Consider the following 17,850-nt stretch of genomic DNA (forward strand, 5'->3'; position numbering starts at 1 on the left):
TCAGGAACTTAAAAGTTCTCCCCCTTTCCTGTGACAGCAAGGTGCTCTGGGACACCAAGCAATGAATTCCTCACCGGGGTGCCACTCTTTGCTCTGTGAAGTCAAAAGATACAATGCTTGGTGTTTTTCTTCTGTCCAAATTCTATATAATTCCTCTCGCATTTTTTCCCCAGGTGAAATTTTATGGATGGACTATAAAAACACGCTTCAATGTTTTTAATTACTTGGCTCCTTCTATAAAATATAATTCCTTCAAAAACACAGCTTTTTCTGTAGTGATCATAACCTTGTCACCACATAATCGTTGCCATCAGTCACTAAGTAACTGTGTATCTTAGCCCATCGCATAATCCCAGATTGGAGGAAGCCAAGTGGTCATTTTGTCAAAAGACACCCCAGTACAGAATTCCCCTCACCAGCACGTGGAAGAGAAACGAATATATCCTTCTGTGGTTGTTTTAATAAATGCCACACAAAATTCATGAGCGAGAGTTTGACAACAATGAGGAAGGGGCATGAGGGGGACCACTCCTAATCTTACCACCTCCGTTCAACTATTAAAAATATTTTTTTTTCCCATTTTTGCGTAAAGCTTTTATTGACTGTATTCGCACTCAACAATGTTTCACATAAACCTCTCCCTTACCGTGCTGAATGTTGCTCCCCACATCCAGCATGATCTTTCTAGCTTCAATGTCTCTGAATGTTTTTCTGCCCAAGGCGTCTTTCCTTGGTTAACTCAAGCTCAGCCTTTGTCTTATGTCAGGTGTTCATTCCTCGAGGTCCTTGCCACTCAGAGTGTGCTCCCCGGACCAGCGGCTGTTGCATCACCTGGAACATCTTATAAATGCTGAAGCTTGGGCTCCACCCCAGACATTCTCAATCGGAATCTGCACTGTAGTAAGATTCTCAGGTGTTCTGGATTAACATTTGAGAAAGGCTGTTCTGGAAAGCCTTTCCTAACCTCCTAGCCATTACCGCTCCCCACCTCCCGCAGCCCCACCCATCCAGGATAGGTCAGGTGACTCATTGCAGTTTGCCTTTAATTCCCCACACATGGGCCTCCCCAGCACATAAGTTGGTTGGCGGTCGGGATGGACTCGTATTCATCTTTACGTCCCCCAGGTCCGAGTGGAGCATAATTGATACGTAAGCATTCAATATTTGGAGTTGTTTTGTCATGTTCTGACCTCACTGCTTTGTAGGTGAAAAGAGATAGGTGGAAGTTTTGTTTCCGTGCTGGGAAAGTGGGTATTTAGGTAGGACTCTCAGGGTCACTAGCTCATGTTTGGGAATCTTTTGTTGCATAGTAAAGACTATGGAAAACCTACTGGGGGTTGAGGGGAGAGAAATGCTTCTGTTTCTGTGAATAACTCCAGAAAGGCCACTGTTGGAATTTCATCTTTTTTTGTTTAAGGCATTTAATATTTGTTAAACACCAACATCTCTGAGGGAACCTGCAGGGGCAGATTCTGGCAAGCGTTTGGCAAGACCTAAAGCTAATGGTTCTCTGATGGAGTATACGCGTAGGTGTTAGGAAAGGTAAATGGTGGAATGCTGCAAAACCATTTCTAATCCTGATAGATGTTACAATGTGTTTTATCGTGAATTCTACCATAAGTCACTTTTCCATTAAAAAAAAAAAAAAAAATCTGTTATCCAAAAAAATCTCATGATAGAACTCTTGTCCACCATCCTGCCTTTCCTCCAGCCCCACTTTCAAAGTGAACCCCTGATACCCTGAGGACTTTTTTTCTTTTTTCCAGATACTGGTTTTAAAACTGTACACAAAGAGCAAGTACTTCTACAGTGATGTTTCTGAACTCCTACTAAAATGAAACAGCAGCTAAACAGGAGCTTTCTCTGTGTTCAGGAACCACTTGGTCCTTTCATTGTGGAAGGAACGTCTTGTGAACTCAAGGGTGAACAATCTGATAGAATGAGGCTTAGCCCGGGAGGCTGCTGTTTTGAATTAGCAGGAGACGGATGAGGGCTTTGGAATCAAGTTGTACCCAGAAACAAGAAATGTCTGTCCTGCAAGGCTATTGTTTGTCTTATTTGAAAGGAACCAGAGGCTCCTGGTACTGCTTACCAGCAGCTCTCACAATTAGCCCCATAGACCACGGGGAGTATAACTATATTGAAGAATGTGGGGCTTCTTTTCCCCTTTGGGAGCCTGTCGCTGTGCTGACCCATCACCATGGACACCAGCTTGAGTGTGCATCTGAGTGTGGCTTCTCTTGTGGAAGAGTGTATTACATTGTTATTCTGTTCTAAGCTGCTTATCTGCGTGTCTGATGATGCTATTCATCGTAATTTCGCCCAGACAGGGAACCTTGGGTGGGGTTTTTAAGAGTCATTTGACATCTTCAGAGTGTACCTTGTTGAGCAATCTGACGCAGGTGAGCCATGCAGGATGGGGAGAACAATTGTGTTCTGTACACTGTGACCTCAAGCCTAAGTCCTTTTGAGTCATATTTTCCCAGGGGGGTTTGTTGGCCCCTCCCAAAGGAAAGAGACTTTTAACCCTCAGCTCGTATGAGGGTTTGAGCTCGTGGTTTGAGCGTTGCTCTTAGAATTTAAAAGCCACGTGTATTTTTTGGTTTTTCACATTCTGGGGAGTTTGTTTTTGAAAGTTAAGTAGTTAATAACTGTGTTATTGTTACTTTTGTATGGCATGGGGAGACTTTCATACTTTGATTTCCCTATCTGAAAAAATTATCTCCTAAAGATCATGAACAGAGGCTCTAGAGCTTAAAAAACTAAGAGGAAGTTAAATTCCATTGATGAGGAATTAAAGTTTTAGAGAAAGAATACACTCAAAGAGGAAGCAGTAATATCTACCAAAATCTTCAAAAGAGAAATAAGCATGAGTTAGGAGTTAAGACCAAGAATGCTGGCCTCTCCTCTGCTTACACAATCTTTGCAAGTTAGATACCACATCGTTCTTACTGTTCTTATTAACAAGTCAACTTAAATTGATTGTGGGGGGGACATGGGTTGTGTCCCAACTCTGCGTCAGGTGCAATGCAAACAACTCAATTCACTTGTGACCTCTAGCCTCCTCGGTTAGGAGGGTATCTTCCCTTTCCCTCTGCTTCCCCCACAAGATATCCCAGCGCTCCAAAAGGTAGTTGTGAATCCATCTCTTAGAATGAACTATAATAGGAAATGTAATGGGAACTGTACTTCAGAGAACCCATGAGCTTTTCAAAACATGAGGAAAATAAATCCTTTCAATAGCACGTTAGCACTGTGAATTATTTAAATTGCAACAGGGCAGAAGTAGTGGTAGGATTTAAGCTTCTGACGTATGAGGCCATTGTAGATCCAAATAGGAAAGTGGTGGGATTTCTGGCAGAGCAGGCACATTTTAAAGAGCATCCACTCAGACCGCCTGCTGAGCTCCCTTTTCCCCACACGCCTGGTTGTCAGTATTTGGTCCTCTCTCCCTCAGTGGGCCTGGGCTGAGCTATACACAGGTCGTAGATCTTACCCTGTTAGAGATCAGGGAAGACCTGGACAAGCGAGACTACTGATCCAGTCCAGCAATGAGTTGTACTGAGCTGCCCCAAAGTACAGGCAGACACAAGAGGCCCTCCTCCTCCTGGCTCTCCAGCACCTTGTGCTCCTGGGAAGACCAGGGGTGCGGTAGATCTCCCCATGGGGAGCAGAAAGGAAGCACCTTGTGGGATGGGGAGGAACCAAAAGGCAGAAAAACTAGCTTCTCTAGGAAGATTTGAAAAGATTTGAAAGAAAGAAGGATCTTAAAACCCTGCATTCAGTGCAGTCATGTCTGCGAAGCATGAAATCCCTACAATGGCCTGATCTAACTAGCATTTGACCTAAAGCTAGCAGGGAAAGTTCTACTTGTGATCAAAAGACAGCTTTGTTCTTTGCTTTTTTTTTTTTCTCCCTCCACTGCCAACCTTAATAGATCTGTGGTCAAGCCGTGGAACCTGCTGAGGTCACGGACTACAGAAGAGGCAGCACAAGAGGCTTCACCTATTGTGAGTGAGGGTCCTGCTCAAGGCCACACCCACAAGATCCCTTCAGATGGGCATTCTCTCCCATTCTTTCCAAGCCGTTGGTTTTTGCCATAATTGATCGTACTTCAACTTCCTGATCCTGTAACTAATATTCAGATCCAATTGACAAGGGAGATGTGGTTCAAACTCGATTATTTAATAGTGATGATGATCATGAGTGTTTCCCATTTACAGAGAAATTTGCAGTAAAGGATGCTTCTATGTAGCACGAACACTCTAAGTAGCTGCACTTGACAGGAAACTATAAAAGCTGGAGCCTGGAGTTTAAAAAAAAATTTTTTTTAACGTTTTATTTATTTTTGAGACAGAGACAGAGCATGAACGGGGGAGGGGCAGAGAGAGAGGGAGACACAGAATCGGAAACAGGCTCCAGACTCTGAGCCATCAGCCCAGAGCCCGACGCGGGGCTCGAACTCACGGACCGCGAGATCGTGACCTGAGCTGAAGTCGGACGCCCAACCGACTGAGCCACCCAGGCACCCCTGGAGCCTGGAGTTTAAATGGTATATGCACAGTTCACATAAGGGGGAGAACCTCAGTCCCAGGGAATTTATTCCAGGTCCAGTGCCCTTTATACCAGGCAGATTTACAAAGGAGAGTTGGATTCTCCACGTAGCCCTCAAAGTTCCTTGTGTTCATAAAGCTATTCAATCGTAACAGCTTCCTATTTCCCATGGAAAGATGAATGGGGTTTCAAAAAAATGGGTTGATAAGTCCATTTTGGTATACAGCCCATCACCGATGAGGACTCTTAATATTCTGACATGAATGGTTGCTTCTTTTCCCTCAGTTTGAATATGCAAGTTAAAATTTAAAAAGGCGGGGGAGGGGGAGGTGCACCTGGGTGGCTCAGCTGGTGAAGCATCTGACTTCAGGTCTTTTGGTTTGTGAGTTCAAGCCCCACATCAAGCTCTGTGCTGACAGCTCAGAGCCGGGTGCCTGCTTCAGATTCTGTGTCTCCCTCTCTGCCAAAAATAAACATTAAAAGTTAGGAAAAAAAAAAAATGCAAGTGCACCTGGGGAAGTCATGACTTGTCCAGGAGTGTTGTTAGAAAGTGCTGGCAATCTCAAAACCTACTTTGAACCTGATTCTTTTAGGCAAAATGACAGTTCAAGTGTACTAGACTTACCAAAAGAGTTAGCTTCTGCAAACTTAAGTTCTTTTGCTCCCTTTTTGTTTTAGAGAGACTACTTAGCTCACCTGAGCATCCTCCTGTGTCTCAAGCAAGCAGGATGTATGTGCAGTAAATTCAGCTGAGTCCCTTCCCTATGCAAGGGAAGATAAACATGGCTTCACTGAGGGCCCCAGTGTAACCAAAGCCAGAACCAGCCATTTGGGTCAGCAGGAGAAGAAATAACAAATGGTTGTGATTAGCACTCCCCAACGCATTTGCACAGATTAGTTAATTAGCTACACATCCTCTTGGAAAGCAGAGAACTTTCTCTAAGGACCTGAAACTCTTGACGAGTACGTGACCACTGGGGGATTAGGGATGTTGGGGGGGAGCAGTGGAGCAAGGAAAAATGTGTCCCAAGGATGGACTTACCTCCTAAATTTTGCTTTGATCGTCTTTGGTGACAGGGTCTGAGCTATAAATGAGTTTACATCAGTTGGAATCGTCTGAGTGGATGGCCCATCTAAGTGCAGCCCCGATCAGCACATAGCAGATTGTGGGAAGAGCTCTGAGAACAGATTCTGTGCAACTCAGTGTGGTTCCTGGACCAGGAGCAGCATCTAGAAGTTTCTAGAAAGACAGAATTTCAGACTCCACCCCAGGCCTATAGAATCATAATCTGAATTTTAAGATTCCTGGCTGACTCGAAAGCTGAAAAGCACTGCCATAGAGGAACCTGAGCAGGAAAATACTTCTTTTTCTCTAATTTTCAGAATGAGGAAAACAATGGCCTTCAAATCCTACAGATCATCCAGGAAACAGCAGTCATACATTTTTCCTTTTTGTTCTTGACCCTCCCTGTCAATATGCTTGCATTCACAGCCTCATGGTATAGTTATGAGTGTGTCTATTAGCCCCTGGATGGCTGCACTGTAAATTTCTCACCCTTTAGAGCCCCGGCACCTAGCAGGGTGCCTAGGACACAAAAGGTACGTAACGTGATGTTCACGAGGTCCCAAGTCCTGGCCCTGCCACAAGCCTCCATGTAGCTGTAAGATGAAAATAAGAAATCACATCCCTCAGAATGTTACAGCGGGAAGTAAATGAGCTGATTCAGGGAACACACTTAGGACCGCATCTGACACATAGAAGCCGCACGTAAGCGGTAACTGTTCTCATGGGTTCAATAAATGTTACACAAATGAATAATTAGGAACTGCATAAAAAAATTATGAAGATTAAAACGTGGTGCTCTGTTGCTCCAAAAATATGAAATTGAATTTTAAAATGCAAAGAAAGCCTGAGCTAAGGGGAGAAAAAAGGAGAATGGGTCAGAATAGATTCATAGGAAAAGCATGTGATTTGAAACTCGGAAGACCCGAGTTTGGGTCCCAGCTCTGTCCTTGATCAGCTGTGTGATTTCCTACCATAAGTTCCTGTGATTGATGACTCTTTTTAGGGGTTAAGCAAAAAAGGGTTTTGTATCTAACCGAGTAGGAGGACAGGGCCCACCTGGTTCCTGGTTGTATCCCTACATCTCAGCCCAGAGATGTTGCGTGATATTTTTGTTCAATTGGATTGGAGCGTGCCCTCTCAATGGGGACAAAAATCAGATATTACAGTGGTTTGTGGCCGTCTAAAGCTCTACCCTAACAGATAAAATCTATTCGGTAGTATTTAATTTCTTTGAGGTGGAGGGAGATGACCAGGAGGGAATGTCTAAAAACACCCCCTGGAAGGCAGAGAGTGAGGGGAACCATCTGGGGGAAAGCTGATTTAGAGGGCTCTGCAACTCCATAGCAGATGAGAGTTTCTAAGGAAGAAAAATCAAGGAGCAAAAGGCAGTAGCCAAAAGGCGAGCACAGTGAACCTGTGGAGGAAGAATTGAGATTTCAAGATCTGAGTGAGATGATGTCTGTGAAACATTTTTACAAAATGGAGAGCCATCCTCTTCCCCGGTGCTGCCTGCAGGGGTGGAAGCCAGCTCCTGGTTGGGACCACTGCCGCCCCCAGACCTCTGGTGAAGCCCAAGTTTGGTAAAAAGAGGGGCAAGAAGTTCATCTGGCACCAGTCAGACCGAGGTGTCAAAATTAAGCACAGTTGGTGGAAACCCAGAGGCACTGACAATAGGGTACACAGAAGATTCAAGGGCCCGATCTTGTGCCCGACATTGACTACAGGAGCAACAAGAAAACCAAGCACATGCTCTCCAGTGCCTTCCGCCAAGTTTCTGGTCCACAACATCAAGAAGCTTGAAGTGCTGCTGATGTGCAACAAATCTTACTGTGTAGAGATTGCTCACAACGTCTCCTGCAAGCACCTCAGAGCCCTTGTGGAAAGAGCAACCCAGCTGGCCATCAGTCCCCAATCCCAATGCCAGGCTGCCCAGTGAAGTAAATAACAGACTGCTTATGTGCATGTTGTATTCGTGTTAATAAACCAATAGACTACAAAAAAACAGGAAGAGCTATAGACCTGCATAACTGTGGAAAGAAAAGGCTTTAGGAAACTTTTCAAGTTGGGTATTTGGCCCAGATTTAGTTCTTAGAATAGATGGGGGTTTGTTTCCCTACACTCCACAACCCACCCACCCAAGTTTGATCCCTGATAACATAATCAGTACTTCTGTTCTGGAGTGTCACTAGATTCCAGATGAGTGGAACTCAGCCTAAATTTCCCCATTAAATGATTACTGATCCAGCCCCTGAATATTTTGTAAGTGGGTCTCCTCTAGAAAACTCCACAGTAGGACCCCCCACCAAAACAGTGTTGGTGGTGGTTACATGAGCATTATAGGATGCACATCAGCACCAACAGAAAACCTGGGGGTAGAGGCTAAGCAAATAATCCTGCGTATTTCAAGTAGTTTCCATCCACTTAACACTTCTAACAGACTGCTGAAAATGTTAGTTTGAAAATCTTCCCACACAACACTACAAGTGGACAATGGCTATCCACCTTTTGAGAGAGGTCTTAGCAACCCTTCGTACCTGGTATCCTAACCTTCTTGCTATGGCCAAAGTCTTATTAAATTTCCTGTTACCCATTCAATACTTCTACTTTGTTATTGTATTTCTTCTTTGGACGGTCAAAAGAATAAGACCATAAAGACAGGACACGTGTAAGGGGAGGATTTAGTTTCCACTATAACCCAAAGGCTAAATTAGGATGCTGGGCTCTTAAAATGAATCTGATCCCATTCACTGTGCTACTTTCTTTATTCACGAACATTCTGCTACGTGTTATTAGCAGTCAACTTGTGAGGAAAGGAGCCGTTCTTCCATTCCAACTATTTTCAAGGGTATCTGATTATAAACAGATAAGAGGATAGTGAAGTCGTGTAATTATTAAGAACCTTTCACAGAATTAATACATATGGCATTTCTCATGTAGTTTCTCAGGTCTGTCTTTTTTATTTTACTTTCATGCCTTGAGCACTGTGAGTAGTCTATTCTAGAATAGAAAGGGCACTCTCAAATTATTTTAATCCTGGTTCGCATGGGAAGTAGCAGATGGATAAAGGAGGATTCTAAGAGGGGGTGAGGCTCCATTTGTATGAAATTAACTGAATTTCTATTTTATTATAGCTATGACTTAAGACCGTTTGGGGGGATTATATTTTATTTTTATAGAAGCCTAAATCACACGACCAAAAGAAGTTTTAACATCATTACCGTTCTTAATGTATTCCACCAAAATCCTTTTATCCGCCAGCTATAATTTTTCAAAAGCACTTAAATATACAATATGGGTCATTTTGTAGTCTGCCTTGCTTAAGGAGAGGAATGTGTTGTACCACACTCAGTGCCCAAGAGTCAGTGTAATTTGACCTCCTTTACTTGCCAGATAATCTCATTTGGTTTTGGTTTCCCTGGTGCGTGCTCAGTTCTGTGCTTCCCGGCAGTCATGCCTCTGGGTCCCCTGAGATAGTTGAACTGGGCGGGCTCTTGACCTCCTGCTGCTGCTCTGGGGAAGGCCCTGAGTCCAACCCACCCAACCCAACCGAGGCCAATGATTGAGGTGGTGCTTGGCGGAGGCAGGACTCTTCAGAAGGCTAATATGGAGTAGGATCAGCCTAAGGATTAATAGTCTGTGACTTTCTGTTAATGCTTACATTCTGCTTTATTCCTAGAAAGTTGTGGACCTCCCACACTAAAGCATGTGATTTATAACTGGAGTGATTCGATATCTCACAGCAGCCCCAGGAGTTTGGAATTGAGGATACAGCTCATTCTGAAGGTCCAGAGATCACTTGGCCCTTCTCTGGAGGGGAAAACCTCAGTTCATGTCCCAGCAGTGTCCCCTTCCCAGAAAATACAGCCAGAAGCAACTGGAGAGGCTGTGACTCCCATCTCTTTTGTGCAGAGAATGCTTTAACCTTGCACTGATCAGAAGCCTCACTGGTTAGATACAGGGCACTGAAGAAAGAGCGAGATCTTTCAATGGTGGGGCATGATTGGAAAGTCTTTACAACCCCTTCTTAATTCTGATACCTCTTAAGTGCCTATGGCTATATGGCCAGACATGGAAGCAGTCTCTAGAGGGGACTCTCAAGCTAGGACAGATGCTCTATGCCCCACACATGGGATGCCAGAATTCCAGGTTTCTTCAAAGAAAGAGGATCCTCTAGGATTTGCTAGAGGATGAAGGAAAATAGACTTTTATAGTAACTGAGAATGTGCTCTGTTAAAGAGTTTGGCTGTGTCGTGACTCTTACTCTAACAAAGACACCTGCTCTCTGCAGTTAAAACCAGAAGGCCAAGAGACAGCGGCTGGCTTATTTCTGAGAAGCTGCCTAGCGCTTAAAATAGGAAGAGTAGAAGTCAACGTGGTCTCTTCTAACGTAAAAGAAAACCCTGTAAGCTCATGCTTGTGTAGGGGTGGTTACGGTTGTGCTCTTCTGTAGTGTGACACGGTTTAGAATACAGAACACCTACCTTGTCATCTACGAGAACCGCGGGGGATGAAATGCTAGTCCTGAGCCAATAAGGGTGGGAATTGTTGGAAATTCTTGGATCGCCTGAACCTGAAGGTAGGAGAGATCGTTTCAAAAATGCAGAGCATAACAAACTACTTAGAAGTTAGTTCTGGTTTTGAGTGTATTTGTATCGATACTTTGACTTTAAATGAAAGTTTATTAAGGTTAATGTGGAAAAGGGGGATGATAGAGAACTCTAAGGTAGGCAGGAGTGAACTGTTCGCAGTGGTTTCTGCATGCTAGAACCGTGGGTGAGCTTTTTTCTTGGATCTGTGCGAAGTGGGACAAATTCCCAACCCCATCTTGCCCACTGTTTGGGGGATTTTGTTCTTCTCTAAAAAGGTAAGAAAATAAGAGAGCTTCCCCCTCAATTGTAGTTACTGGCCAATCTTTTTTAAATTAAACTTTTTGTTTTTAGATCATTGTGCATTAACGTGTACTTGTAAGGAACGATATGGAGCTCTCTCCCATGTACCCTTTACTCTGTTCTCCCCCTCACATATTTTTATGTTGGTCATTTGGGGAGCGGGGAGGTGCAGAGAGCAAAAGGGAGAGAGAGTCACAGTCAGGGTCCACACTGTCCATGCAGAGCCCAACAGGGGGCTCGATCCTATGACTGGGAGATGACAATTGGAGCCAAATCAAGAGTTGGACACTCAACTGAGCCACCCAGGTGTCCCAACAACTTACAAACGTACAACATCACAACCAGGATATCGACACTAATACGCGTTGAAGATACAGAACATTTCTATCCCAAGGATGCCTTATGTTGCCTCTTTATAATCACCCCCTCTTCCTGCCACTCCTGCTTCTCTTTCTCTACCCCCCAACCATTAATCTGTGCTCCAATTCTATACTTATTTTGAGACTGTCAGATAAATGTAATCATACAGTATATGACCTTTTGGGATTGCCTTTTTTCACACAGGATAATTCTCTGGAGATTGGTCTAAGTTGTATGTATGAATTGTTCTTTTCTATTGCTAAGTAGCATTCCGTGGTAGGGATGTGCCACAGTTCGACTAACCGTTAACCTATTGAAGGACATCTGGGTTGTCTCTGGCTTTTGACTACTGCTAAAACCAAACAAAACCGCTATAAATGTACATTTTAATTTGGAAAAATGCCTAGAGGTACAATTGGTGGATTGTATGGTAGTTGTGTGTTAAAACAAATGTTTGGCAGGGTAGCAGAACCCTTAGACATTCTTATAAGTGATGTGACTGCTCTCGTTTCTTGACATCTTCATCAGTATTTCAAGTTGTCACTATTTATTTTAGCCATTCTGCTATGTGTGTAGTGATATCTCATTATGGTTTTTAATTTTCACCCACATAATGGCTAATGTTAAATATCATTTCATATACTTATTAACTATATATCCTCTTCTGATAAATGCCTGTTCACGTCTTTTGCCCACTTTTCAACGGAATTTTTTTAATTGCTTTCAGAACTCTTTATTCTAGAAACCAGTCCTCTTGTGAGATCTATGGTTTGCAAGTACTTTCTCCTAGTTTATACCTTGTATTTACATCCAATTCACAGGGACAAAAGATTTTAATTTTGATGAAGTCCAGTGTATTTAACTTTACCTTTTATGGATTGTGTTTTGGGTATCAAGGCTAAGAACTCTTTGCCAGGCCCTAGGTCTCAAAGGTTTTCTATGTTTCTCATAGTTTTCTATTTTGTATTTATACCGTGCTCCATTTTTAATTTTTACATCAAGTATGAAATTTATGGATAAGAACCTCTTTGCTGCTGTCGCACATCACAGACAAAACTGCCTCACCTGCCACCTTGCAAGGTTGTGCCTTATTGAGCACTTCTCTGCCACGAGCAGAGCAAAGACTGTCTGTGGCCTTCAAATCTATGGCGAAGGCCTGGCTTTTACAGTGGCATCCTATGGATGAAAGGCTGAGCAGACACTTGGGTCTATCAGACTCTTGTCGGAAAGGGTCACTTTCTAGATGCATGATAGGGACATTGATCCACCACCCCGGATATGGCACCACCACCCTGAGCCTCAGTTTCTTAATTGGTATTAAGATTTTGAAGATTAAATCAGATAAAATGTGTGAAATGATGGGTGCATAGTTTTCAGTAAATGATCCCATTCAAACTGACCCATTACAGCTGTTGGAAAATGAGCAAGGGGTCATTGTCAGCAGAAGAAGACCAGTTGTATACAGCCCATCCTGAATTTTCAAAGGGTGAATTATCTAGTTTATAGGTAAACTTGGAACTTTTGTACTCTTGCTTCCTAGCTGGGTGGCCAGTCCTTTCCCCGGTAACATAGTTAAATAAGGTAAATGAAAATTTTAGCGTAATTCAATTAATTGCTGGAAGATTGGAGGACTTAGGAAAATGACATGGGTGGGAACAGATTTTTTTGTCTGATTTTTTTTTTTTTTTTTATCAACTATCGTTAGATTTATGGAAAGACGTGAAATACCTATGCAATTAAACTCTGCCCTAAAATATTTAAAGAAATTCTACTTGTTCTCTTGGAAAGAAAAAATTGTTACCGGAGTTCGGTCCTCAAGACCATGTATATTAAATTTTCTGATTTTTTTTTTTTAAACAAGCCAAATTTACAAATGCCTTCTAAGCTCCATTACTGGAGAGTATAACATTGAAAAATCAGCTCCTACCTTTACTTCTCTCAGCACCTACTATCTTGTTTCTATTTTTTTTTTTTCCTTGCACTGTCTTATCTCCATTTGGTCTTATAGAAAAGGTGTAAAGTGCCTCCTTTTTTTTTTTTTTTTTTTTTTTTTTTAAAGAAATCTCCCGGCAACATCTCCAGAACTGTGTCTAGGATTAATCATGTTGCATCAGGTGTGCCACAAATACTTGATTTTTATGCAATTGACTTTTTAAAAAACCAAGTAGGCACCAAAGGCATTTGTATTTTCTGTTACAGGACCATTTCAGAAGAGCAGTGTGCAGGGTGAGGGCCTAGGTGGAAGGCAGCAGTCATTTCTGATGTGTTCCTTGGGGGGGTGGAAAGACCATTAAGGCTTGTGCACATATACATCATGGGTCCTTTTCAGCAGCACCAGCTTGAGCCATAAACAGTCTCCCCAGTAACCATCCACTCCCCACCCTGACACTGGATCCTCAAAACCTGGAATTGAGACACATTTCTTAGCCTCAAGAATTAGATCCGTCCTTCGTCAGTTTACTGTCTTCTCACTTAGCTAGAGCATGTTTGGAAGAGAAATAGCTAATTGACACAAATTATCATTTGTTGGTATATATATTTTTAAGTTGGATCCTGGCATTGTTTAGAATGCCTAGCCTTTCAAAATCTTCTGACTAGGGGTACCTGAGTGACTCAGTAGGTAAAGCGTCTGACTTTGGCTCAGGTCACGATCTCCAGGTTAGTGAGTTCCAGCCCTGGATTGGGCTTTCTGCTGTCAGCAGAGCGGTCCCTTCTGATTCTCTATCTCCCTATCACTCTCTGCCACTCCCCCACTCTGTGTGTGTGTGTGTGTGTGTGTGTGTGTGCGTGCGCGTGCAAGCATGTGCTCTTACATGCTGTCTGAAAAATGAATAAACTATTGGGGCACCTGGGTGGGTCAGTCGGTTAAAGATCTGACTTCGGCTCAGGTCACAAACTCGCTGTTTGTGGGTTCGAGCCCTGTGTAGGGCTCATGGTGACAGTTCAGAGCCTGGAGTCTGCTTCGGATTCTGTGTCTCCCTCTCTGTTCCTTTTCTGCTGGCTCTGTCTGTCTCTCAAAAAGAAATTATTTTTTAAATTTATTTAAAAATGTTTTAAACTATTAAAAAATATCTTCTGATTAGAAGAATAAGCCTGTGTTGATACTAGATCTAAAACCTGAAATAGGGATGCCTGGGTGGCTCAGTGGGTTAAGCATCTCCTGATCTCTGCTCAGGTCTTGATCCTCAGGGTGGTGAGTTCAAGCCCTGTGTTGGACTCTGTGCTGGGCATGGAGCGTACTCTGAAAAAAATAAACCCTGAAAATAAGCTGAAGTTTCAGGAAGTTTGATGTTGACCTTTGATACCCCATAGAGGCTCTGCTTCCTGCTAACACATGAATTCTCATTGCCTCAGACTATCACAGGGAAAGGTGAAAAGATAAGAAATTACTTTCATAAAATTGACATTATACTAAATACTCACAAACCATAATCAACCTAAAAATTAATCTAAAATAGAGACTGAGAACCCTATTGCTTGCCTAACTTAATCTCTCCCCTGTGGTAAAACCAACTGTGTTTTGTTATTGTGTGTACGTTTCGAAGTCCCTTTTCATAGCTAACTACACCCAATGAACTCAATTATAACTCTTTGCTCCCATGTTTTCATCCTATTAAACGTTCTTTTTCTTTTTCTTATTATCCCAGAATCCCACTTCTCAACGGTACGGTTCATCTCGACAGCCAGGGAGAGAGCCTGGATGCTCAAGGTAGGGTTTAAATATAAAATAGTGTGGGAATCCTTGTCTACTGATGGAATTGAAGTATTGGTGCCTTTGTAACAATTTATTTTCAAAATCCCATTTTACAATTAAAGTATTCCAGTAAACATTCTCCGTTAAAACATTATTTTTCAAACTATAATCCATCTCTCAAGTGTATCAAGGGCTAATTAACCGCTATCAGCAATTCCTCTAAAAATGGCCAAGCAAATTAAAGTTTACTTTTGGAGATATTATTAATGATAAGTGAAGGGAGAATATCAAGATGTAATCAAGTAATCTCAGGACATTCAGTATTATTTGTGAACAAATATTCTATTTCATTTATTTATAATCAAAATCAAGGCAAATTCTCAGACTTTACAATAGGGAGTGGAGAGGATTTGGGAAGGAGACAAAGACTCAAAGCCTCATTTTTTTTTTCAGTTTGGGGTTTGTGTTTGAGACCCTATCATTTGAACTTCACTTATCTCTCACTGGTATTCTGAGTCTCTCTAATGCCTTCAAGGTTCACTCACCTCCAGCAGCTCCCTAGAACAAAGGAACAATTAACTGAAATTCCACCAGATGGCAATCTTTGGAAAGCCATCCACAGAGGTTTCAAAGCTGTGAGCTACTGTTGTTCAGAGAAGTCTGAGTAAAACGTCCAAGACTTCACCAAAAATGCTCTAAACATCTTTAGTTTTATTTCTTTCCCCCAACACCAAAAATTTTTACCAAAAAAAAAAAAAAAAAAAAAGTTTCACTACTAAAAGCTCAAATCAATGGATAATATATTTGGTTTGGGGTTTCATTGTGATAAATGCTATGATTAATGGTTATTTCTTAATTATTTGAGAAGAGAAACCTTAAATACTAACAAAGGATAGCATTTTAAGGAGTTATCTTGATATCAAACCAAGTGAAATTTGCAGGTATAAAATTCTTACTTGTAGTGATGTGAAATAATTTATTTAAATGGGATGAATAAACTTTTTTCCTTTTGCTCTAATGAAAATGGAGATCCTGAACTCTGAGTGGTATCCAAGCAGCGGGACTTTTCAAGGACCAGAGCTGGGACAGAAGGAAGTAGAAAGGCGTCTGAGGGCAATTAAAGTAGAAAGAATCAAGGAGACCAGGAGAGTCATCTGAGCTTGCTTCATACGCCTAAAGCAGACCTTGAGTGCTCTTTGAAACTTGTTTTGCTACCAGCCCTTATGGTAGGGGGCCCATGCGTCTGGGATAGTCCTGGTTTACTTCTTTGTCTGGGAGCATGGTCTCATGAGCACCCCCTTTCACCCTCAAAATTATCTGCATTTGGATGATAAATTCTATAGATGCCTATCTCCTAGACCGGTATGTTCAAACAAAAAGTAATAGAAAAAGGTACCCCAATGCCTAAATGGGGTGTCTATTTATAAATGTCTTTATATCTAGGACTACAGGACAAATGCTCCCTTTTCTGTAAAGAGCCACATCATGAATATTTTCTGCCTGGTGGGCTATACGGTCTCTGTCACTACTATTCAACTTATAGTGTGAAAACCGCCATGGACAATACATAATGGCTTGGCGGTATTCCAATAAAACGTTATTTATAGAAACAGACAGTAGATGGTATTTGGCTGGCAGGCCATAGTTTGTAGAACCTTGTGAGATAATAGTTCTCCACCATTTCCTATCCCCTTAACAAGAAGACCACTGTTCTTAATTCCTCTCCTTGCTCTTCATATCCCTTCTGGCTTGCAGCCTCCTTACTTAACCCTCTCAGAAACTAGTGTTAATAGTTGCTTGAGTGAGTCATCTCACTCACTTGTGTGGTTCCTGAGAATCCTTGACTGAGTCTAGCTGCTTGCTCCTTATCCAAATCTGTTTCTGCACTATGCCCAACAATGCCTGTACCTTTTACCTTATGACCCAGAATAGCCTCCCTAGTGAGGTCTCCTTTGAATCCTGGAGTTAAATCCTGGAGCATAGCTGTTTAGTAGACAATTCAGTTTTATGCTTTGGTCCTCACTAAATAACTATCTATGGAAAATGTAGCCACATTAAGGAAAGATAAATGTTGATTATGCCAAATTTTTATTATAAAAATGATACATTTATAAGAAAGTTTGGAAAGAAGAAAATCACCCATAACAACACCATCCCAAAATAACTTCAGTTTTTTGCATATTTTCTTTTCTCACAAGTATTCCTGTTTTTCTATATTGGATGTGAACTTTGTGTTTTACTTAGTGTTAGTCATAAGCTTCTTTGAAGATCTTCAGAACTATCCTTGGAACACTATTATATCAATTATACCATAGTAGCCTCCAATTTTGTTGTTGGTTTGGTTCAGTCTAATTTGTATCTTTTTGTTGTTGTTGTTGATTTCCTTAGTACAAAATCCTAGAAGTGGATTATTCAAAGATACGACCATCCTTAAGACTTTTAAACTAGTTTATCATATTTCTTCACAAAAGGTTTGGAGTCCTTAGCACACTGAGAGTACTAGCCTCACCACAACTTGATCAGAAAGAGCATGTAATTCAATAATATTTGAGTGTCTCCTATATGTAAAAAAAACAGTGCTATTTGCTTTGATATACATAAAAAAAATGATAAGCTTTTCCCACATTTATTGAGTGCCTGCTCTAAACTATATATTGTAGAGTTTCCATAGTGAGCAGAAGATAGTTCATGTCTCAGAGAGTCTGACCTTATTGGGAAGCTAAGATAGGTAAATGTAATCTCTATAACTGTATACAAAATGAGATACACCGTAGGAGGAATACCGAAAGATGTGTCGGGAGCCTGGGAGGGCAGGTTGAAGGAAAGGTTGGGGTTGGAGGGTAGAGGTGGCATCTGAGCTGAACCTTGGAGGTGAGCTGGATTGGGATACTCATGTTGGGGAGATTGGCTGTTCATACCATAAACATTTATGGATAGCTAACTATGTGCCAGGTGCTACGCTAAAAGCTAAGGTTATAAGGGTAAATAAGATAGAGCTCTTAAAGGTTAGCATCTAATGGAATTGACTGTTTTTTTAAAAAAAATACACTAAGTAGGATGGCTTATCTAGCAGAGGATCCACTGGGGGTAGGGATAAAGCCAGGGTCCTCTCTGGAAGTGGAGCTTTTACTTGGCTGCTCTTCTGACAGTCTTCCTCATTAGTTTCCTTTTCATAATCTGCGGGAGATCTGCTTCTGTAAGTTTGAAGGTTATTCTAGTTGGCTGACCCAACATTCCGATTAAAACTGGCCTAGGGGCTCCTGGGTGGCTCAGTCGGTTGAGTGGCC

General features: G+C 41.9%; 1 protein-coding gene across 3 annotated transcripts in view; it reads left to right on the forward strand.

Moving 5' to 3' along the window:
• Positions 1 to 17,850, forward strand: part of MAPRE2 (microtubule associated protein RP/EB family member 2) — a 158,264-nt gene that overhangs the window by 13,023 nt on the left and 127,391 nt on the right. For all 3 annotated transcript variants that reach the window (XM_045458797.1, XM_045458796.1, XM_045458795.1), the window contains one exon: positions 14,517 to 14,578. Coding sequence is in view for 2 of the 3 variants with exons in the window: in XM_045458796.1 (XP_045314752.1) it covers positions 14,517 to 14,578 (62 nt within the window). In the remaining variant the exon portion in view is untranslated. The remainder of the gene's footprint in view (positions 1 to 14,516; positions 14,579 to 17,850) is intronic.

Source organism: Leopardus geoffroyi, chromosome D3, assembly GCF_018350155.1.
Source record: "Leopardus geoffroyi isolate Oge1 chromosome D3, O.geoffroyi_Oge1_pat1.0, whole genome shotgun sequence".
In the NCBI taxonomy this organism is placed as follows: Eukaryota; Metazoa; Chordata; class Mammalia; order Carnivora; family Felidae; genus Leopardus; species Leopardus geoffroyi.